The sequence below is a fragment of the Bactrocera neohumeralis genome, chromosome 6 (genome assembly GCF_024586455.1).
Source record: "Bactrocera neohumeralis isolate Rockhampton chromosome 6, APGP_CSIRO_Bneo_wtdbg2-racon-allhic-juicebox.fasta_v2, whole genome shotgun sequence".
Taxonomy (NCBI): Eukaryota; Metazoa; Arthropoda; class Insecta; order Diptera; family Tephritidae; genus Bactrocera; species Bactrocera neohumeralis.
In genome coordinates, this window is record NC_065923.1 from 47,265,252 (window position 1) to 47,284,468 (window position 19,217).

General features: G+C 35.0%; 1 protein-coding gene across 6 annotated transcripts in view; it reads left to right on the plus strand.

The window, feature by feature from the left end:
- The window catches only part of LOC126762568 (regulating synaptic membrane exocytosis protein 2), a 421,139-nt gene that overhangs the window by 361,519 nt on the left and 40,403 nt on the right, over positions 1-19,217 (plus strand). For all 6 annotated transcript variants that reach the window (XR_007667481.1, XM_050479418.1, XM_050479416.1 and 3 more), the window contains 2 exons: positions 12,580-12,761; positions 15,424-16,151. Coding sequence is in view for 5 of the 6 variants with exons in the window: in XM_050479418.1 (XP_050335375.1) it covers positions 12,580-12,761; positions 15,424-16,151 (910 nt within the window). In the remaining variant the exon portion in view is untranslated. The remainder of the gene's footprint in view (positions 1-12,579; positions 12,762-15,423; positions 16,152-19,217) is intronic.

A 19,217-nucleotide genomic window follows, 5' to 3' on the forward strand; every position in this document is an offset into this window, starting at 1 on the left:
TTCTGCCTTAATTTGATTTTCGACCATAATTTATTTCAATTAATTTGCATTATTTCATTTTATTTCGATTTTGTGATTGTCATTTGTACTTAATAAAATAATAGTAATAATAAAATAGCGTATATCCCCAGCTGGCACGAGTTATGTTTACTGCGAATGTGAGCGAATGCATTTCATACTAAAGTTTAAGATTTGAAAATGACTAAATACTAGTGCTTATGTCTCCAGTACGTGCAACATGTGAATGCCAAAGTGTAGCTTTGAAACAAAACGAGAATGATCTAAGCGCAGAAGCAAAACGTAGAAAATATCGCAAATCTAATTAGTACCGATAATCACTTTTTCTAATTGCCGCCAACACTTCTATGTAATATATATATATATATATAATTTTAAAGGAATGTAAACAACAACAATGTAGAGAACGCCTATGTAAAACTGCTAGATTGCTATGTACATAAAATGGTATTGTAAATAATTTAGATTTCATTTACTAAGCATAACCACGGCGCACACCCACACACACAAACACATCCACACAAAGGAATGTTTTCTGTCAATGCATATGGTTTTTGAATAAGAAGCAGACGAAAAAACACCCACCCATAAATATTTGTTTGCAGCGAAAATTTTCACACACACATACCCACACAAATATTTTCAAAAAAATCTTGTACATTAAATTTAGTAATAGAAATGTTGTTGAATATTGTAAAAACTCTTTTATAATTTATATTTTATTCCTGAAAAAAATTTTGTGTGCCTTCAAATTACAATACTAACACAAGGTGTTTGCTAGCTGTAGTGTTTATACCTATATCTATTTGTGTCCTTATACTTGTATCTATATTTGTTTCTATACTCCTTCCAATAACTGTTTTCCAGTCTAAGTGTAAACCCATGTTTTGCCATTATCTTTTGTATGCCATATTTATTATGCTTTCACTCAATTCCCCATCGCCGCATATACTTTAAACGCTAGAAATGTACTAACCCGCTTATAATCTGTAAGTTTTTGTACACTTTTCCATTAATCTGTTTCTCTTGCTCCATCATATGTACTAGTAATCTGTATTAAATAGTAATTGTTCTTGTTGCCTTTCTTGATGTAGCGTCTGTTGTTTATCCTAATTGTTTCTAATAATCTGTCTGTTGATTTATTTTTTTGATTTAGTATTAAATATGCGTGAATCTGAGTGCATATTTGGCTAAAAGTGCAGTAGTTTATTCTAAATAAATATGGATCAAATCAAGACACAATCTACATATAATTGTTACGTATACGCCGCGTATAACATTAAAGAAAGTGAGCCATATTAAAATGCGACTTGTTTTGCTTTATAAAAACAAAAACTGGGAATAAAAATAATGACTGCTTTTAGTTATAATATTATTTTATTTAATATTTTCTAATTCAATTTTTTTATTTCACAACTGATAGAAAATTATTACACATATGTATAAAGTTAAAAATTTATTTATTATACCCTGAACAATGTATATTAAGTTTGCCACGAAGTTTGTAACACCCAGAAGGAAGCGTCGGAGACCCTATAAAGTATATATATAAATGATCAGTATGTTGAGCTGAGTCGATTTAGCCATGTCCGACTGCCTGTCTGTCCGTCCGTCTGTATATATACGAACTAGTCCCTTAGTATTCAAGATATCGTTTTGAAATTTTGCAAACGCCATTTTCTCTTCAAGAAGCTGCTCATTTGTCGGAATTGCCGATATCGGATCACTTTTACAAATAGCTGCCATACAAACTGAACGATCGGAATCAAATTCTCGTATGGAAAACTTTCACATTTGACAAGATATATTTACGAAATTTGGTACAGATTATTTTCTAAGGCAACAACGTAATCTCCGAAGAAATTGTTCAATCGACCGAATATAGCATATAGTAATGATCAGAATCAAGTTCTTGTAAAAACTTTCGCATTGACGTTCAGACATGGAGTACTGCTTATAATAATATAATCTCCGGAAAAATTATTCAGATGGGATTACTATAGCATATAGCTTCCTTATAAACTGAACACATAGTTACTAAAAGAAATGCAACTGTGAAGGGTATATTAGCTTCAGTGCAGCGTTTTTTCTTGTTTTTTTTTTTTTTGTTTGAATTGACGTCAACTTAAATTCTCGACGAATTTTATCAAAAATTACAAATTTATATTCTGATCAAATTTGACCCGGATTAAAAACAAAAAAACATTTTCATACTTGTATATTGTATTTTCATAGAAATATTTAACAGCGTCTTCAAAATAGTCCCTTTTATGCTAATTCATACATACATACAACACTTAACACAGTTTTCCATACACTCGTTCTAAGCCTTGGCTGATATGGCCTGCAGCGAATGACTTTTAATTGAATGTGTCCATCATGGCGCGTAACCCGCCAAGAATCGTTCATGGAAAAGCATCGATTGTCTTAAACTACTCTATATATTTGCAAAAGGTGAGGTCCCTCACCGAAAGTATTCCTCAGGCTCTACGACACCATAGTCAAGCCCATTATGTTCTATGGAGACTTTATGTGGTTAAGGACTCTGGAAGAGCTTCTTTTCGGATTTGTCAAAGCTTTGGGAAAGGTTGGTGGTGGAGTTTACTAACAGGAGCTCTCTACCAACTCCAGCTTCAGACTTCCTGACTATTGCAGTGTCTTCCAAGTCGAAGTTGCAGCTATTAAAGTAGCAGTAGATTTGCTGCTCCGGCGTGCAGGATCTTACAGAGAAGTTGCAATCCACTCAGATAGCATAGCCGCGATACTAGCCTTGAGCACATTAACAGTGAGTTCAATGTTGGTAAAGGAGTGCCTAACCTCGCTATCAACAGCATTGAGTGCGTTTGTGATAAGGCTAATATGGGTGCCAGGCCACAGCGGAATAGCAGGAAATTGTAAAGCTGATGTGCTAGCAAGGAAGGGCACCCTAGAGTCGCTACCGGAAGAATGGCTGCGGGTCGGTATTCATAGCTTCTTTGCGGAATCTTGGCCAGACAAGAACATCCGTACATAGTCATCAAAGCTTTTCTTTTGATCTCAAGAAACCTTTGTGGCTAGTAAGGCTAGCCTCTCTCTAATTGTGGGACTTTTAACATGCCATTGCCCTATTGATGTCAATGACTTCCTTCTTGACTATCCCGCGTTTGGGAGGTCAAGACTTAAACCCTTGAGATCGCATACTTTGCGACATGAATGGAAATTAAACGCCTGTGCAAATGTTTACTGGCTACAAAGTGTTTTGCTAATTTATAAGTTCGACACAGTAGTTTCTTCTTTTCTATGACTTCAAAAATTACTGCAACAGATCTAACACTCTAGATCAGCCATGTGTTAGGTTAATAGGGAATCAAATCTGGCGAATACCGTGGTTGAGCGATAACTCTCACGTCGCGTTTGTCCAAAAAATCAGTGGCAATCAAGCTTGAATATGAGAACGCACCAGCGTTGTGAAAATCCAAGAATTTTCTACCCACAAATCCGGTAGTTTAAGACAAAATATCATACATATACGCCAAAAAACATTCATAATTTCTCTGGTGGTGGAACAAAAAACGGTAACAAAGTAAACGATGAGGATTACCTTGATTTTTGGCGTATTTTTTTTTGGAATTCAGCACATTTTTGGAGTGTCCTTATTCTTCAGTAATAATGAGTTTGATGAAAGCAAGGTCCTCAAGCACGTTGTCAAGCCACTCTTTTGGAACTTTTACTGGACCAAAATATGTTGAGTCAATCCGTAAGCGATTTTGCGACCCTCTGGTGTCGCTCTGCTGCCAGCACGATGATTTTCAAGTACTGTTTCTTTAACTTTTTCGCTTTTTCATCGTTATTACAGTTTAAATACACCAGTCCGAGTCATTTTTGATGGTATAAGTCAACTTTGTATACATGCTACGACATAAAGGATAGATAGGATATAATAGATAACAGATAATAAATAGATAATACTAGTTAATCGATCATTAAGAGAAGACAAGAGACAAATAGCAGATAAGTAAAAGAAAAATAAAAGATAATGAAAAGGAGTTTAACTTATACCGAATCTATTTATTCATAACTCCAAGCATTCAAAACGTAATGACCATAAAAGTTAGTAACTTAAATAATTCGTTGGACTTTGTTAAAATGACTAAACTGTGAAGTGGTCACTGATAAATTCGTACTGAAGCATCTTGCTGACATTAAAATAGCACACAAAGACGTTATGCCTTCGACAAACTTCTCCCCGAATCTTGCGCTCAAATGTCTTCCCTTTCATCGCACTTCACTCCTCCTTCTCCCTTATTATAACATTCTCACATTTTTTTCCAATTGAGTGGCGTCTGGAAGTCTGCCATTGTGCCCCGTTTGTATGTTTATGCCACAATTATTGCCATTGATTTTTGTTTGAATGTATCAAAAAACTGTCAAACGCACTGACAGGTGTCAACCGTGTAAGCCATTAATTTAGAAAGTTTTGCGCCAGCAGGCAACACCATACCCAACGCTTCGCCACACACGTTAAGATAAGCAAAAACAACTTTTGCTTTAACAACTTTGCCGGCCGGAAATGTGCTGAGCTTGAAATGAGCAAACAAGACATGCCATTTATGGTGCTGCGAACAAGCAACAGGTTGCCGAAATGGCTATAAGGCTACACTGGGGGACTTGTAAGTCATCCATATTAACGCTTTGAGCTATTTATATATGTATCTTGCTCAAATAAATATGTTCATGTGTACCGTTAGATGTGAGTAGCAGTACAAGCGTGTAGGTTGATACAAGTATATGCAAATGCCAAATTTAATCATTTTATGGGTCTGTGTTTAGTCACAGTCTCACAGTTTATATAAATTTTATTGAAAGTGCATGTACATATATGTGTACTTGTATATGTATATATGCATCAACACGTGCCACCAATCTATTACAAGTGTACGTACTTAAGTATCTTTCAACTAATGTAGTCGCCTGAGTGAGTTCGCCGCTGTTGACAGGGCGTATACGTGACATGTAAGCTGCTTAGAATTTTGCTTACACAATCAAGCGTCTGCTAGACATGCAAGTATATGGATGGGAATGCAAGTGGAAGAAACTTCTAGAAGAAAATTTTCATAAGAATAAGTTGACTTAATAATTTAAATAGCGGGAGAGAACAATTCCGTTAATTGACGTAGATAAAGTTAAACAAAGTATAAAGATAGATTATAGATTATAGTTTATAGATTAAAGGTTATTATAAATTATAGATTAAAAATTATATATTATAGATTATAGATTATGGATTATAGATTATAGATTAAAGATTATAGATTATAGATTATAGATTATAGATTATAGATTATAGATTATAGATTATAGATTATAGATTATAGATTATAGATTATAGATTATAGATTATAGATTATAGATTATAGATTATAGATTATAGATTATAGATTATAGATTATAGATTATAGATTATAGATTATAGATTATAGATTATAGATTATAGATTATAGATTATAGATTATAGATTATAGATTATAGATTATAGATTATAGATTATAGATTATAGATTATAGATTATAGATTATAGATTATAGATTATAGATTATAGATTATAGATTATAGATTATAGATTATAGATTATAGATTATAAATTATAGATTATAGATTATTGATTATAGATTATAGATTATAGGTTATATATTATAGATTATAGACTATAAATTATAGATTATAGATTATAGATTATAGATTATAGATTATAGATTATAGATTATATATTATAGATTATAGATTATAGATAATAATTTATAGATTATAGATTACAGATTATGGATTATAAATTATAGATTATAAATTAAAGATTATAAATTATAGATTATAGATTACAGATTATAGATTATAGATTATAGATTATAGATTATAGATTATAGATTATAGATTAAAGATTATAGATTATAGATTATAGATTATAGATTATAGATAATTGATTATAGATTATATAGATTATAGATTATACAGATTATAGATTACAGATCATAGATTATAGATTAAAGATTATAGGTTATAAATTATAGATTATAGATAATAAAATATGAAAACTGTATAAATACCACTATCTCACCAGACTTTAAATATTTTCGAAATAACTACACACTCCCCTTTTCTGCTGCAGCTTTTGTACCAGTCAACCAGCAAACCCAAGCGACGACAATAAATATTTTCCAAACCCCTCTCATGAATACCCTACAAGCCTCAACACTCAATATCGTTCAAATGAAAGAAGAAAACAAGTAATATACAATCCATTAAAAAGCTCACTTGACCTTCAGTGTAAGCAGCTGAAGAATTACGATAATATCATGTCCATGGCTTGTCTGTCAACACAATAACACGTAGAACGAATTTATTTATTATTGATAGACGAGTGGCAGTCGGCAATATGAGAACAGTACAATATCGCAAAATAGTGAGCCAAAATTTATTGTGCACAAACAAGTTGGCAAAAGGGCACAATCGACACACTCACCAAGTCTGAGTACACTACCACAGTGTTATTTACGAACAAACATATGTTTATACCATAGACAATAAACCTATATATTACTGCCGTTGTAAGGACAATGCCAGCAACCAACTACTATCAGCATCCTATAATCGAGATGGGCATTATAAATATCAAATGGAATAATCATTGCCTACATTTAGGCGAAGGCACCCAAAAGTTGCAGTAATGCCCGCTTTCAAAGCAATATAAGCATTCGAATGGCAGATGAACCGATATCAAAGTAGTGCCAGAGCGAAAAACAACAAAACGCACGCAAGGCAGAACAATAAACTGCAACGAGCGCTTAGTATTACATTCAAATAAGCCCGTTATTGTGCTGAATATGGCTGCCGGGCATTTGAGCAGACAACAAGCAGCTTGATCCAGTATTTTGCTTATAGTCGCAATACAATATATGCGCTGCCTGTATACATATGTACATTTATTATGTGATGGTGGCGCGTAGAGCTTAGTCCACATCCTATTTTCAAATAACGGCATATGTTATATTCAAAGCCGAAATAAATATGGCTAAAGGCGAGCACGAATTGCACGAATTGCGGGGTTTGGCTAGTGCGTGCGTGCGGATTGGTAGTATGTTTATTGGTTGCCGCTCAATGCCACTGTAGTGTGCGCTTGAGTGCGCATTTTTGTATTATTTGGGCGGCAGTTTAAGTTGGCAATATTGCTGTGGTTAAGTTATGTATGAAAAGCTGATGTAATCGTGCAAAATTCAGCACAAAACCTGGCCAGCGGTAAGCCATTATATTAAAAGTAATATTTTAGTGTAATACTATGCATTTATTTAAAGTTACAGAAACTACCTGAAAAGTTAAAAATCAACGTTTTTTTCGGTGAAAACGTAGGGAAGACTTTATGGTACAAAAATATGCTACACCATTTGTTGGCACACCTCTATACCTTGTCGTATGACCAACACAGTACCTAAACTAAAATATAAAACATCCCTTTGCGCTGCTTCGTTCTTGATACAGCAGCAGGTTATACTCCTACTTATCTAGAAGCAATCCCGCCATGTCAAATATATGTCCAGGATACAACGAGTCCCCGCATGACTCTAACCACCTCTTTGCATACCCACCTGACCATACACATCTGGCACCCCTCTTCCAATGGTCCGACCCTTCAAAACAGGACGTCTGCTAGGCCGTTCCTACCGTTGGATGACCTCGAGAAAACTTATCTGAACCTTACCACCCTGACGGGAACTAGATAACAACGAAATAGTGAATCTAAAACTTTAATATTGTCTAAAACTAAATTTAACGGTTATTTAAGAAAATCATTTCCAATTGTTGTATTTAATGTATAGCCCATCGAAAGCTATAACATTTTTCCATTTTTCTAGCAATTTTTGGATTCCATCTCCATAGAACGGCACCGGAAGAATTATAAAGCCAATTTTTGATACTCTCTGCTGATGTGGCAGGTCATGCTATAATCGGAAGAATATAGGTTTATGCAATGATGCGAGTGTGAAAATTTCCCAACCGCTGTTTTCCAAATAGCTTTTAACCGGTCTTCTCCATTTAGGGTTTCACCCAGCCACAGCTTGCCATTTGCATCCATTTTTCATAACCAGTCAAAATCATATTCTCAGCTATAACTGCATAACCAGTGACCACTCCAATAAAGAGGAAGAAGTCAAAATCCTATGCAAAAATTACTTCTTTTCAAGCGTTCAAATAGCATTTCTGATATACAAAATCGTCTTTAAACGTTTCTTGGCTGCAATCCAAAGTTTCGAGACCTTAATTTACTTGCTTTATAATATCTATGGCTGTTTTTGAATGTTTTGAAATGACCGTTCGAGTGACTCTCATATATACTGCGAGCTCTTCTTGTATTTGACAAAGTCTTCAGTAGTCTTAAATGGATCGTCTCAGTGTGAAATTTTCGGGAAATCGATTTTCTTTTTTGTTGCTTTATCGGATAGTATACACTATAATAAACATTTTCTCAAATTTTGAAATCGAAATACAAACTATTGCTGTCGCCAAAGTCTTTCATGCAGAAAGGGAACAGAGTGGGGAACATAGCGACTCCAATTTTTAAACGCGTTTTTCTCAGAATGGTGAAGAGTTTTGAAGATATCTAGTTCCAATTTGGAGAAAACATTTTTAAAGTCTTTCACTTTCGCACTATGGAAGCATTTATTTCTTTTTTGAAATCTTACTATTTTTATTCAAACGGCCGCCATTTTGTAAAATTTCAAAAAAACAAAACAAAAAAAGGTTCCTTAGCGCGATAGCGACTTTCCTACAGATTAATAATCTTTTTGAAATTTTGTTTCAGACCAAAATTGCGGCCGCAATCGTGGACATCGTACAGGACCTTTTTTTTACGTGTCATTTCAACAATTTATTTAACTATTATACGCCCAATAAAGAAACATAAAAAAAATTATTTTGCATTTGTTAAGAATGTATTTATTTATAAACAAAAAATCGGACTGACTAGTTGGTTACAACCTTCATAAACAAAATCGCGAAAATCAGTAATTTTTCGGAGGTTCAGACTGAAACCATGCCTTAATTGAGCTTCCTCGTCTTCAAACTTTTTGCCACCCATGTCGGGTTTCGTGTTCTAAGCCAAAATACCCACTTTGAAGTCGTCTAAACTACTTTTGGCACATTCGCTCAGCTGAAGGGTTTTCAACATAAACTTCCACTGAAATATGATGATATGCGGCTATGTTTTCATCATATTAAATTAGTGAGGAAAAGCTGCCACAAAAATCTTTTTTCATGCTAGAAATTTGACATATTTGAGAGAAAACCAAAAAAACGTTAACTTCGATTGCAGCGAAGCTGTAATACCCTTCACAGATTACCTTAATGTTGACTGTTTAATTTACGTGACGATTTCTGATATATTAAACTTCGTGACGATAACTTTTCAAATCAAAAAGTTTCATAGATAAGGACTTGAGTTGGATCGGTCAGTTTGTACGTCAGCTAAATGCTAGAGTTGCCCGTTATCGTTGGTTACGACAAACACGAAAGCAGCTCCTTGGCAAGAAGCGAGCGTGTGCCAAATTTCATAATCATATCTAAAGCACTGAAAGCCTAGGCGTGTTCAGGGTAAACAAGTTATTGTTTACACTTCAAATTAATGTCAAATGCTGAAAAAAGACGCACAAGACAGCAGCTTTCTAAACGCATGTTTGGATTATTGAAGTAATGGAATAATCAAGTAACGCCATCTCTTGGTGTCTAGACCTAATATATTAAATATTAATTTTATTTATATTTTTTTTTTTTTTAAATACTTTACACCAATTTCAAATATTTTTCGTACTTAATTAGGAGATATTCTTTGCAAAGGACTACAAAAAATATACTCATATTAATTTATATAAAGAGCTGAAAATAAGAAAACATTAAAAAACATTCGAGCAATTAAGGGGGTGTTCTGGTCTAGAAGCATGAATTTCAGGTAGTGTTTGGTAAAGTGTCGTAAAAAAAGGCAATTAATATTTTTACTATCCATTTTTTTATCAGATATTTGTTAATTTTAGAAGAGTACAGAAAAAAATTAAAAACTAAAAAATGTTAAAACTTTAAAAAATTATGAGCTGATGAAGTGGGGGGTCTCTAAAAATTTCCACGTGACCATACCCATGATTTCAACCCTCCTAGTTATCTGAAACCAAAAAAAAAGATTATTAATCTAGAATAATGTCGCAATGGCCGGAACTACAGAAAAGTGGGAAAATTTTTTTTTCACAAAATGGCGACTGCCTGAAAAAAAAAGTTTTTTTGGATCACTTTTTCTGACTATTTCGAATTTTTAAAAATAATAAAAATAAAAATTTGGGGATGGGGCTAGTTCCAACCATAGACAAGCTTATAAAGAAGACTCTATAAAAATTTCAAGTAAATCGGTCCAGTAGAACCTGAGAAATCGTGGGTATCGTTCCGAAAAATTCAGTTTTGAGAAAAACGCGTTTAAAGTTTCGCGTAAAGTCTTTTGTTCGATTAGTTCCGGCCGAATCAGTTTGGATGCCGGGTCAGAAAAATGCCTATATCTCCGGAAATAATTTGAATTTTGAAAAAACCTCTTGTACACATATTCTTGAATAGTTAAACTTTGAAAATATAAAAAAAATTAGAGTTTTTTAAATTTCTAGACCAGAATTTTAATAGAGAGTTAGTTTCGAAATAATTTTCGGCTGTATGATTAATAAATACTAGATATTTTCTTAGTGGTTCCTTATTTTCATCTTTGTATATAAATATGTGTGAGTCCGTATGTATGCCTGAATCCTATACAATTTTAATAGTGTATTTAAAATTAGCTTTAATTGACCAAAACGAACGATAACTTTCATTGACTTATTTTCACTAATTTGTTCGATACTCAACTTGGTATTTTATTTCACATTTTTTCAAATAAGCCACGCCTAAACATTTCACTTTTCCCATATATTTAATATGGAATTTTTTTATCTTTTGCAATAAATTGTTTGCCTTCAAACCAAATTAATCTACAACCTTCAAAAAGTAATATTTTAGTACAAAATATTCCGCTCTACACAAAAAGTCTTATTCATTTTTTTCTTAAATATATTATTTAAAAAGTTATGAGTAACACTTTAACACTTTGTGTGGTATAAATCACTCGATGTATAACTTTAATTGCGTATAACTCTTAAAGCCATGTTTTTATGGAAACAGATATCAAAATCACTTTGGTAGAGCGGATAATTTTATTTCAAAATATCACTATTACGAAATCCCAAATTTGTTGATTTACATACTTGTTTTATGCAATATATCAAAAATCCCATGTTTTATACAAAAGGAAAAGAAATATAATTTAGGCACGGTTTATATGAAGAATAGAGATCTTGTATACTTTGAATCATTGTTTTTAAGACAAAAACTGAAACTTTAGGCGAAATTTTAGAAAAAAAAATATTGATTTGTAATACTGACACACTCATTTAATAAATGTCATCAAAAACTAGTTTAATGAAATATTTTTTTAGTTTAAACCCAGTTTTCGGCCAAAAATAAATCTTTCGATTTTAAATTATTTTTTTTATACCCTGAACTAGGTCATGAAGTTTGACTCTCAATGACATCTTATAATAGGCGTCACGATATATTGATTTTGAAATTGAAATATATGCCCAGCTAAAAATTTTAAAATTTTGACAAAGTCTTACTATTTTTTGCTCATATTAGTATTTACATATCGTCACCTACAATGCAAAACTACGTATCAACAACAAAAAATTTAAAATCGTTGTCCGATATAATAACTAAAATATATATACCTTTTATAACCAAAACTTAGGTGACGATATACTTGCTAAGCCGCTCTTACAAATCACCGAAGACTTTTATTAGTATGTGTAATTTATATATTCGCACGTTTATTTTTGTGTCTAGTTATAAAACCAATATTTAGCTATAAAACCAGTAACTTGATGTTATTGACTCAAATAAATTAAATATTATTTTTCATTTCTCAAACTCCTCGTTTTGTATGCTCTGATTTAATTTGTATCACTTATTTGCCAATTTGTGTTAATTTTTGTTTTGTTTAGATAAACATACTTACATACACCAACTATAACAAAAATTAAATTACACAAAGCAGCCCTTATATACCGTTACCAAATGCTTAAACCTTAGTGCATTTAACCTCTGCATTTAACAACAAAAATTAAACACAGCGAAACCTTCTACACAACAATTACGACAAACAAACAAACACAAATAATTTAGTAATTTCAAAACCAGCATATCTCACATAAATACCGTGGAATAATGTATGTATAATAAACTAGTGATTATATAAGAGCATCACAGCCCTAATGCTCTTGTTCCTTATTTAAATGAAACGTAAAATCATTTTCTATCAAAAGCATCTTGTAAATACGCCTAAAAGTATACCCAAAGTGTCTTAAACTAATTAAATAAATTATACAATTATCTACTTTATATTTACATACTTGATACTAAAATGTGTATTTTTCCCCTCTCCCCTCGCTATTAATACAATTCATGATTTAGGAGCAAATTGCACGCGAGAAGCAAGTAAGTGGGCGCGCACAGTTGCAAGTCTGGTATAATGCCGAACGCAATGAGCTGGTTGTCTCACTAATGGCCGCCGATGATCTGGCTCTGCGCGACGAAGCCTACGGACATGGCAATCTACCCGAGGCATATGCGAAAGTGCGCATTTTACCCAAATGGTAAGAGTCGAGAAAAAAAAAGTCAAACTCGGCATTTTTTTTGTTTTTTTTTTTTAATATAAAATTTTCCGTTCATTGCTTGTTTATTAAGAAACTAAAGCTCATATCACACACTAATCTACGCATTTTAATAACTAATTCTTTTAATGAATATACAAATGGGAAGTAGGCATTAAAACAGTGTCGTTTATAGTTATATTTTCTCTCAAAGCAAACGATTTTTTTTTGTTGTTATGCTATGTTCGAGTTAATAAAAAAATATGACTCTAAAGATATCAACTGAACGTGTTCGTCAAATCATTCACGCGTATTAGGGTATGAGAAAGCTCCGTACAAAGTGGATGCAGCGCGAGCCCACTTTTGACCAAAAACAACGACGAATTGAAGATACGAAGCAGTGATTGGAAATATTCAAGCGTTATAAACCCGAGTTTTTGCGTCGATATGTGACATTTTATGATAAATGGCTCTATCTTTTCACTCCGAAATCTAGTCGACGGTCATCTGAGTGCACTGCGCACGAAAAGTGAGCTCGTGGCTTCAGTATTTTGGGATTTTGAAAACGGAAGGACCATCAAAAGCGGCTACTATACTTGTATATTATACCGTACCCATGACAGTCACTTCTAAGTAATCGGAACTGACCCGAGTTTTTGTCCGGCCAAAGACTGTCAACTTGGCACCATTTCTCGATTTTGTTCAGGAATGTTTTCTGCTGCTACAGCAACAACAACTACTACATAGCGTTATTGGACAGATGATGAACGAAATCGTCGCATTTGATGATAAAGAAATTGCTCTTTCACCAAGACAATGCACCGTGCCACAAGTAAACGAAAAAGTTGGCAAAAATGCCTGAATTGGGCTTCGAATGACTTCCGGATTCACCATATACTCCAAATCTGGCCACCAGCAATTACTAGCAGTTATCAAATCTCAAAAGAATGCTCGCTGCGTAGAAACTTTTATCGAATGAGGAGTTGATCGCCGAAACTGAGCGGTATTTTAAAGTAAAGACAAATCGTACTACAAAAATGGTACTGAAAAGTTGGACGGTCGCTATAAGCAATGTACCAACCATAAAGGGAATTATGTTGAATAAAAAAAACGAAATTTTACAAAACAAGAAAAAACGTTAATTTCGACTGCACCGAAGCTTATTTACTCTTCACAGGTGCATTTCTTTTAGTAACTATGTGTCCAGTTTGTATGGAAGGGTCAGTTCCTATGCTATAGTAACCCGATCCGAACAATTTTTTCGGAGATTATATTATTACCTTAAGCAGTAATCCATGTCAAATTTCGTGAAGATACCACGTCAAAGGCAAAAGTTTTCCATACAAGCCCTTGATTCCGATCGTTCGGTTTGTATGGCAGCTATATGTTATAGTGAGCCGATCTGAACAAAATCTTCCGATATTACATTATTTCTATAAACAATAACTTATACCAAATTTCGTGTATGTATCTTGTCAAATGTGAAAGTTTTCCATACAGAACTTGATTCTGATCGTTCGGTTTGTATGGCAGCTATATATTATAGTGGTCCGATATCGGCAGTTCCGACAAATGAGCAGCTTCTTGAAGAGAAAATAACGTTTGCGAAATTTCAAAAGGATATCTTAAAAACTGAGGGACTAGTTCGTATATATACAGGCGGACAGACGGACATGGCTAAATCGACTCAGCTCAACTACTGTTCATTTATATATATACCTTATAGGGTCTCCGACGCTTGCTTCTGGGAGTTACAACCTTCGTGAAAAACTTAATATACCCTGTTCAGGGCATAAAAATTTGTTTCACTATATTAGACCGAGACTTTCATGAATTCTGGAAACCTATTCAAACCTTTTAAACTGAATTCGGTACATAACACTATTTTGGCACTCTGTGAAAAGGGGCTTAAATAGTAATATAGCTGCAGATGTTTGGCCTTCTGGAAGTACAGATTTAAATCCATTGTACTACAGTTTGTGTTCAGAGTTGAACTTTTAGAGAGTGTTATAAAGTCTATGGTTGGAGCAGCGTCGTGAATACCAACAAAAACTGTGTGTTGGGCTACTGATCAATGATCGAAAAGTTTGGCGGCTTGAGTGAAAGCCAAGTGTGTTCATTTGGAATAAAATTTTGTAAACCGGCACCATTATTAGAGAAAATTCACTTCACAAAAAAATTCTTTGATGTGCGGTTTGTGTAGATCGTGTCAGCTTTCCCATTGTCCATTCCTTTTGTTGGTTGGGTTGGTGTACAGGTGTGGTGTGTTTTAATTTGGTGTTGTGTTGTAGTGTCATCAGCTGTGGTGAATTAAGCTGTTTTATTGGGGTGCGCCAGTTTTCCCGGGTAGAGTGGGTGGATGCTTAACTCATTTAAACAACTTGTATAACGGCCTGAGCTCGTAACAGAACTTATGGCAGGCAAGAGTCAATTTGCTGACCACAATCCATTCTCTTATTTTTTACTCCGCAGAAAAATATACTGAGTACGTTTATGTTCCATAAAGTTTCATCCACTAATCATCATTGATCAATTTATATCTAACTTTCATATTACTTATATTCACTGAAATAAAATCTCACCAAAACCTGAATCCATACCTTTCTATGAAATCAAATTATTTCTTAACAAATTTTTAATCACCTTTACCTTTTCCTCCCCGCAGCGGCGATGGCAGCGTGCAACAAACCGAAGTTAGTCATCCCACCCAGAATCCCATTTGGAATGCAACGCTCACCTTTCCACACATAAATGCCGACAGCCTCATGGATCGCTACATTGACATACAGTTGTGGGATCTTGTACCCCATACCGAGTCCATATTTCTGGGCGAATGCAGTGTCGAACTGCAGCAGGCCTTTCTCGATGATCGTGCCATCTGGTGTCGACTGGAGGATCCGAAGGGGCTGCGCGGCATCAGCATGTCAAAGTCGCCGAGCGTCTCACCGCGCGGCTCCATTGCCGCCGGCTGTCCGGGCGGCGATGTAACACGTCTACTACGACGCGATTACAATATGCAACGTTCCATATCGGACGATGTCGATTCGATCGGCGATTGCACCTCACTGCTACATCCCGATCACGCCTGGGTGGCTGGCTCACGGCGTGGTTCCTCGCAGTCGGAGACGCTCGAGGTCGAAGTATATCAATTGGGTAAAGATTTTTCACGTTCTTTACCCGGTTCGCGTCGCTCCTCATTTCAAGATCCCGACAAGATACGCGAAGAGGATGCAATGCAACCGCCACCAGCTTCGTATTATGTCGGTAGACGTCGTTCGTCTGTGGCGCGTCGCGATCCTGATGAAATATTGAAGTCACTGAAGCAAGTACGCGGAGAACTCGGACGCGCAATGAGTTTAGGCACGGAACAACAAAAGCGACCGGGATCAAGACGTAAGTAGTAGTTTAGCGGTTAGCTGTAAAGAAAGTGCATGTGAAATATTTATAGAATCAATTTACACTATGACAGACTAATGTATTAAACATGCTGATAAACAAGTTTAAGTAAGAGAATTGAGTGCGTGAGTTTTTACGTTCGCTAGATTCTTATGGTATCCAAAACGGATTAGAATGTGCTATGGCAACTATGTGTACAGATCAGAAAATGTAAACGAACTGGTCCCGATTTTCTCTCTGCACTATGTAGTGTTCTGGGACTATTTTGAAACCCGAATAGATCTAAAATAACTATCTTTAAGATCCGGCCGCAGCCTAATGGGAACTGTTCTTAACGATTTTATAGTCGTAGACTATCAGTATTGGTTTCAAAAGATTTGCATGCTTAAAACAACAGACATTTTACCTCTACTTTGAATAAGGTATCAAAACTTTTATGTTTACAAAAATTTTCGTATTTGATGGGTCCACTTTTGTGCTTCCATTCCTGTAACTCTAAATATGTCACTAACCGTTGGTCCATATCACGTATCCCTCAACAAATTAAAGAAGAAAAGTATTAACTTCGGTGCAACGCTTATTGTTTCGATCCGGACAACTTCTTTGGAGGTAACACCATTTGCATAAAAACAACCCACGTTAAATTTCTTAAAGATAACTCGTCAAATGAAAAAATTTGCCATACAAGTACTTCATTCCGACCCTTCCGTTGGTACTGCAGCTATATAATGGGTGATCCAAGTAGAGGTATGTTTTCCATAGCCTTTTTCGACAGATCACGTGTGGGTCGTGCTATCGTATTATTTTTGTTTAGTATTGTTTGGCATTTCATCGTGAAAGACTTACGTTTGATCAACGTTTACAAATGAGCTCTTGAAAAGTTTCCGAGAAGATCCGACGTTTTCGAGCCAAATTTTGTTCAGCGATGAGGCTCATTTCCGTCTCAATGGGTATGTAAACAAAGAAAATTGCCACATTTGGGATTAAGAGTAACCTGAAGAGATTCAAGAGCTGCCATTTCATCCAGAAAAAACAACGGTGAGAACGTAGCCATCAATGACGACCGTTACCGCGATATGATGAGCGACTATTTGATGCCTGAAATTGAAGCTCATAATCATTTGATTCCAACAAGAGGGCGCCACTTCCCACACATTGCATCAATCAATGGATTTATTGAGAGAATACTTCGGTGAGCAGATAATTTCACGTTTTGGGCCGGTCGATTGGCCACCAAGATCGTGTGATATCACACCCTTAAACTATTTAAATTCTAAAGTCTATGCGGACAATCCCGCATCGATTCAGGCCTTTCGGTTAAGTGCAATTAAAACTATTACCACATTCCGCTCGGTGTCTCATGAAGTCGCTAGTATTATATCTGGGATAATGCCGCCAGATATAATGGCTCGAGACTGAAGCTGATCTACGACAAGAGCAAAATTATAGGCAAGAAGCTGATAATGGCGGAGCGTAAAGAGGAAAGACAACTCAGCATATAGAATGGCAAAATCGTAGAGACACAGCAGGAAAGAGAGGATGGATGCATCAATTAATCGGAAATGTGCAAGCATGGGTGGAACAGTAGCACGGTAAGATAGACTTTTACATGACACTGCTCTTAACAGGACACGGATGCTTTAGAGAGTACCTGAATAGGTACGGTCATCACGGTCATGACAATGGAGCTACTTGCTTTATCTATGGTAGCAATAGCGAAAATGCGGATCATATATTTTTCTACTGCCCGAGATTTACAACAGAGCGGCGGGATCTGGAGATGGAAGTGCTAGGCCGCATAACACCTTGTAAAATAGTGCCTTATTTGCAGCAAACGAGACAAGTATGTTACACCATGGAGAGTGCGACAGCTCAGATACTGCATGAGCTGAGAAGAGCCGAACGACAAAGAACCAGTTAAGCTAGAGTCGCAAATAGCGAGCTAATGACGTGAGCCAATAGGTAATGCTTAGCGGCAGTCCCGCGAGGCCTTTCCACAAAGCTACAGATGAATGAGTTAAGGGTTTAGTATGAAGGCGTACCGTTTTGCAAGTCCAATCTAGTAAGATAATACTGATTTAGCGAATGAGGTGTACATATATCGAGCAGTACAAATCGTGCATACTGTATACTACCCGCCCGCTGGAAACAAAAACAAAAAAAGAAAATGCCTTGGATAAAAACGTCACGTATGTCATTCGCCAGTTACCAGTCGAAACGCTCGAACAAGTTATTGAAAATTAGATACAAGGAATGGACCATCTGAGATGTAGCCTCGGCCAACATTTGAAAGCGATAATCTTCAAGAAATAAATGCCATAGAATGTTCTTTCGAATGATTATAAACATTCCCCATTAAATTTGAAGTTTCTGTGTTTCTTCTTTTAAAAAGTAGGGAACCTTGAAATGGATCACCCTTTTCTATAGCTGTCCGATATTGGCGGTTGCGACAAAGGGGCAGCTTCTTGAAGGACAACGGACGTGTTCGAAATTTCGAATGGATATTTCAAAAACAGGGACTTTCGAAGTAATCATTACGTAGTTAACGAATAATTGCTAAAAAGCCATACTTTCGCTTATTAGAGTACTCAGTGGGATAATCTTATTATTTGCTCTCCAACTAGTGACTATATTAGACTTCTCAGAGGATTAATAATATAAACGAGTGAAGGCCACACATTTCATCTTTCCCTTACTTACACCTAAAATATAAATCTCCAAACTTTCGTATCGAAGACATATCTCACAAAAGGTAATTGAATAACCTGCTGAGTAAATTAAATTAAGCACGAAATTTCTCACGCTCTCAATTCTCTTAAGAACACGAAGATAAAATGAAGGTATTTAAAATAAGATGAAGAATATGAAATATTTTCTAAAATAATTTTTATTATTTTATATTGAAAGCAAAATATTTATGCAACACATTAGTCCACTTTATGTAACAAATAATGAACACATAATATTTTCTAATATTTCTTTCTCTCTTTATTTTCTTAAAATTCTTAACTGTTGCACTCTACGCAATTTTCATTTATAAATGCTTTTCACTGATTTTCAAAA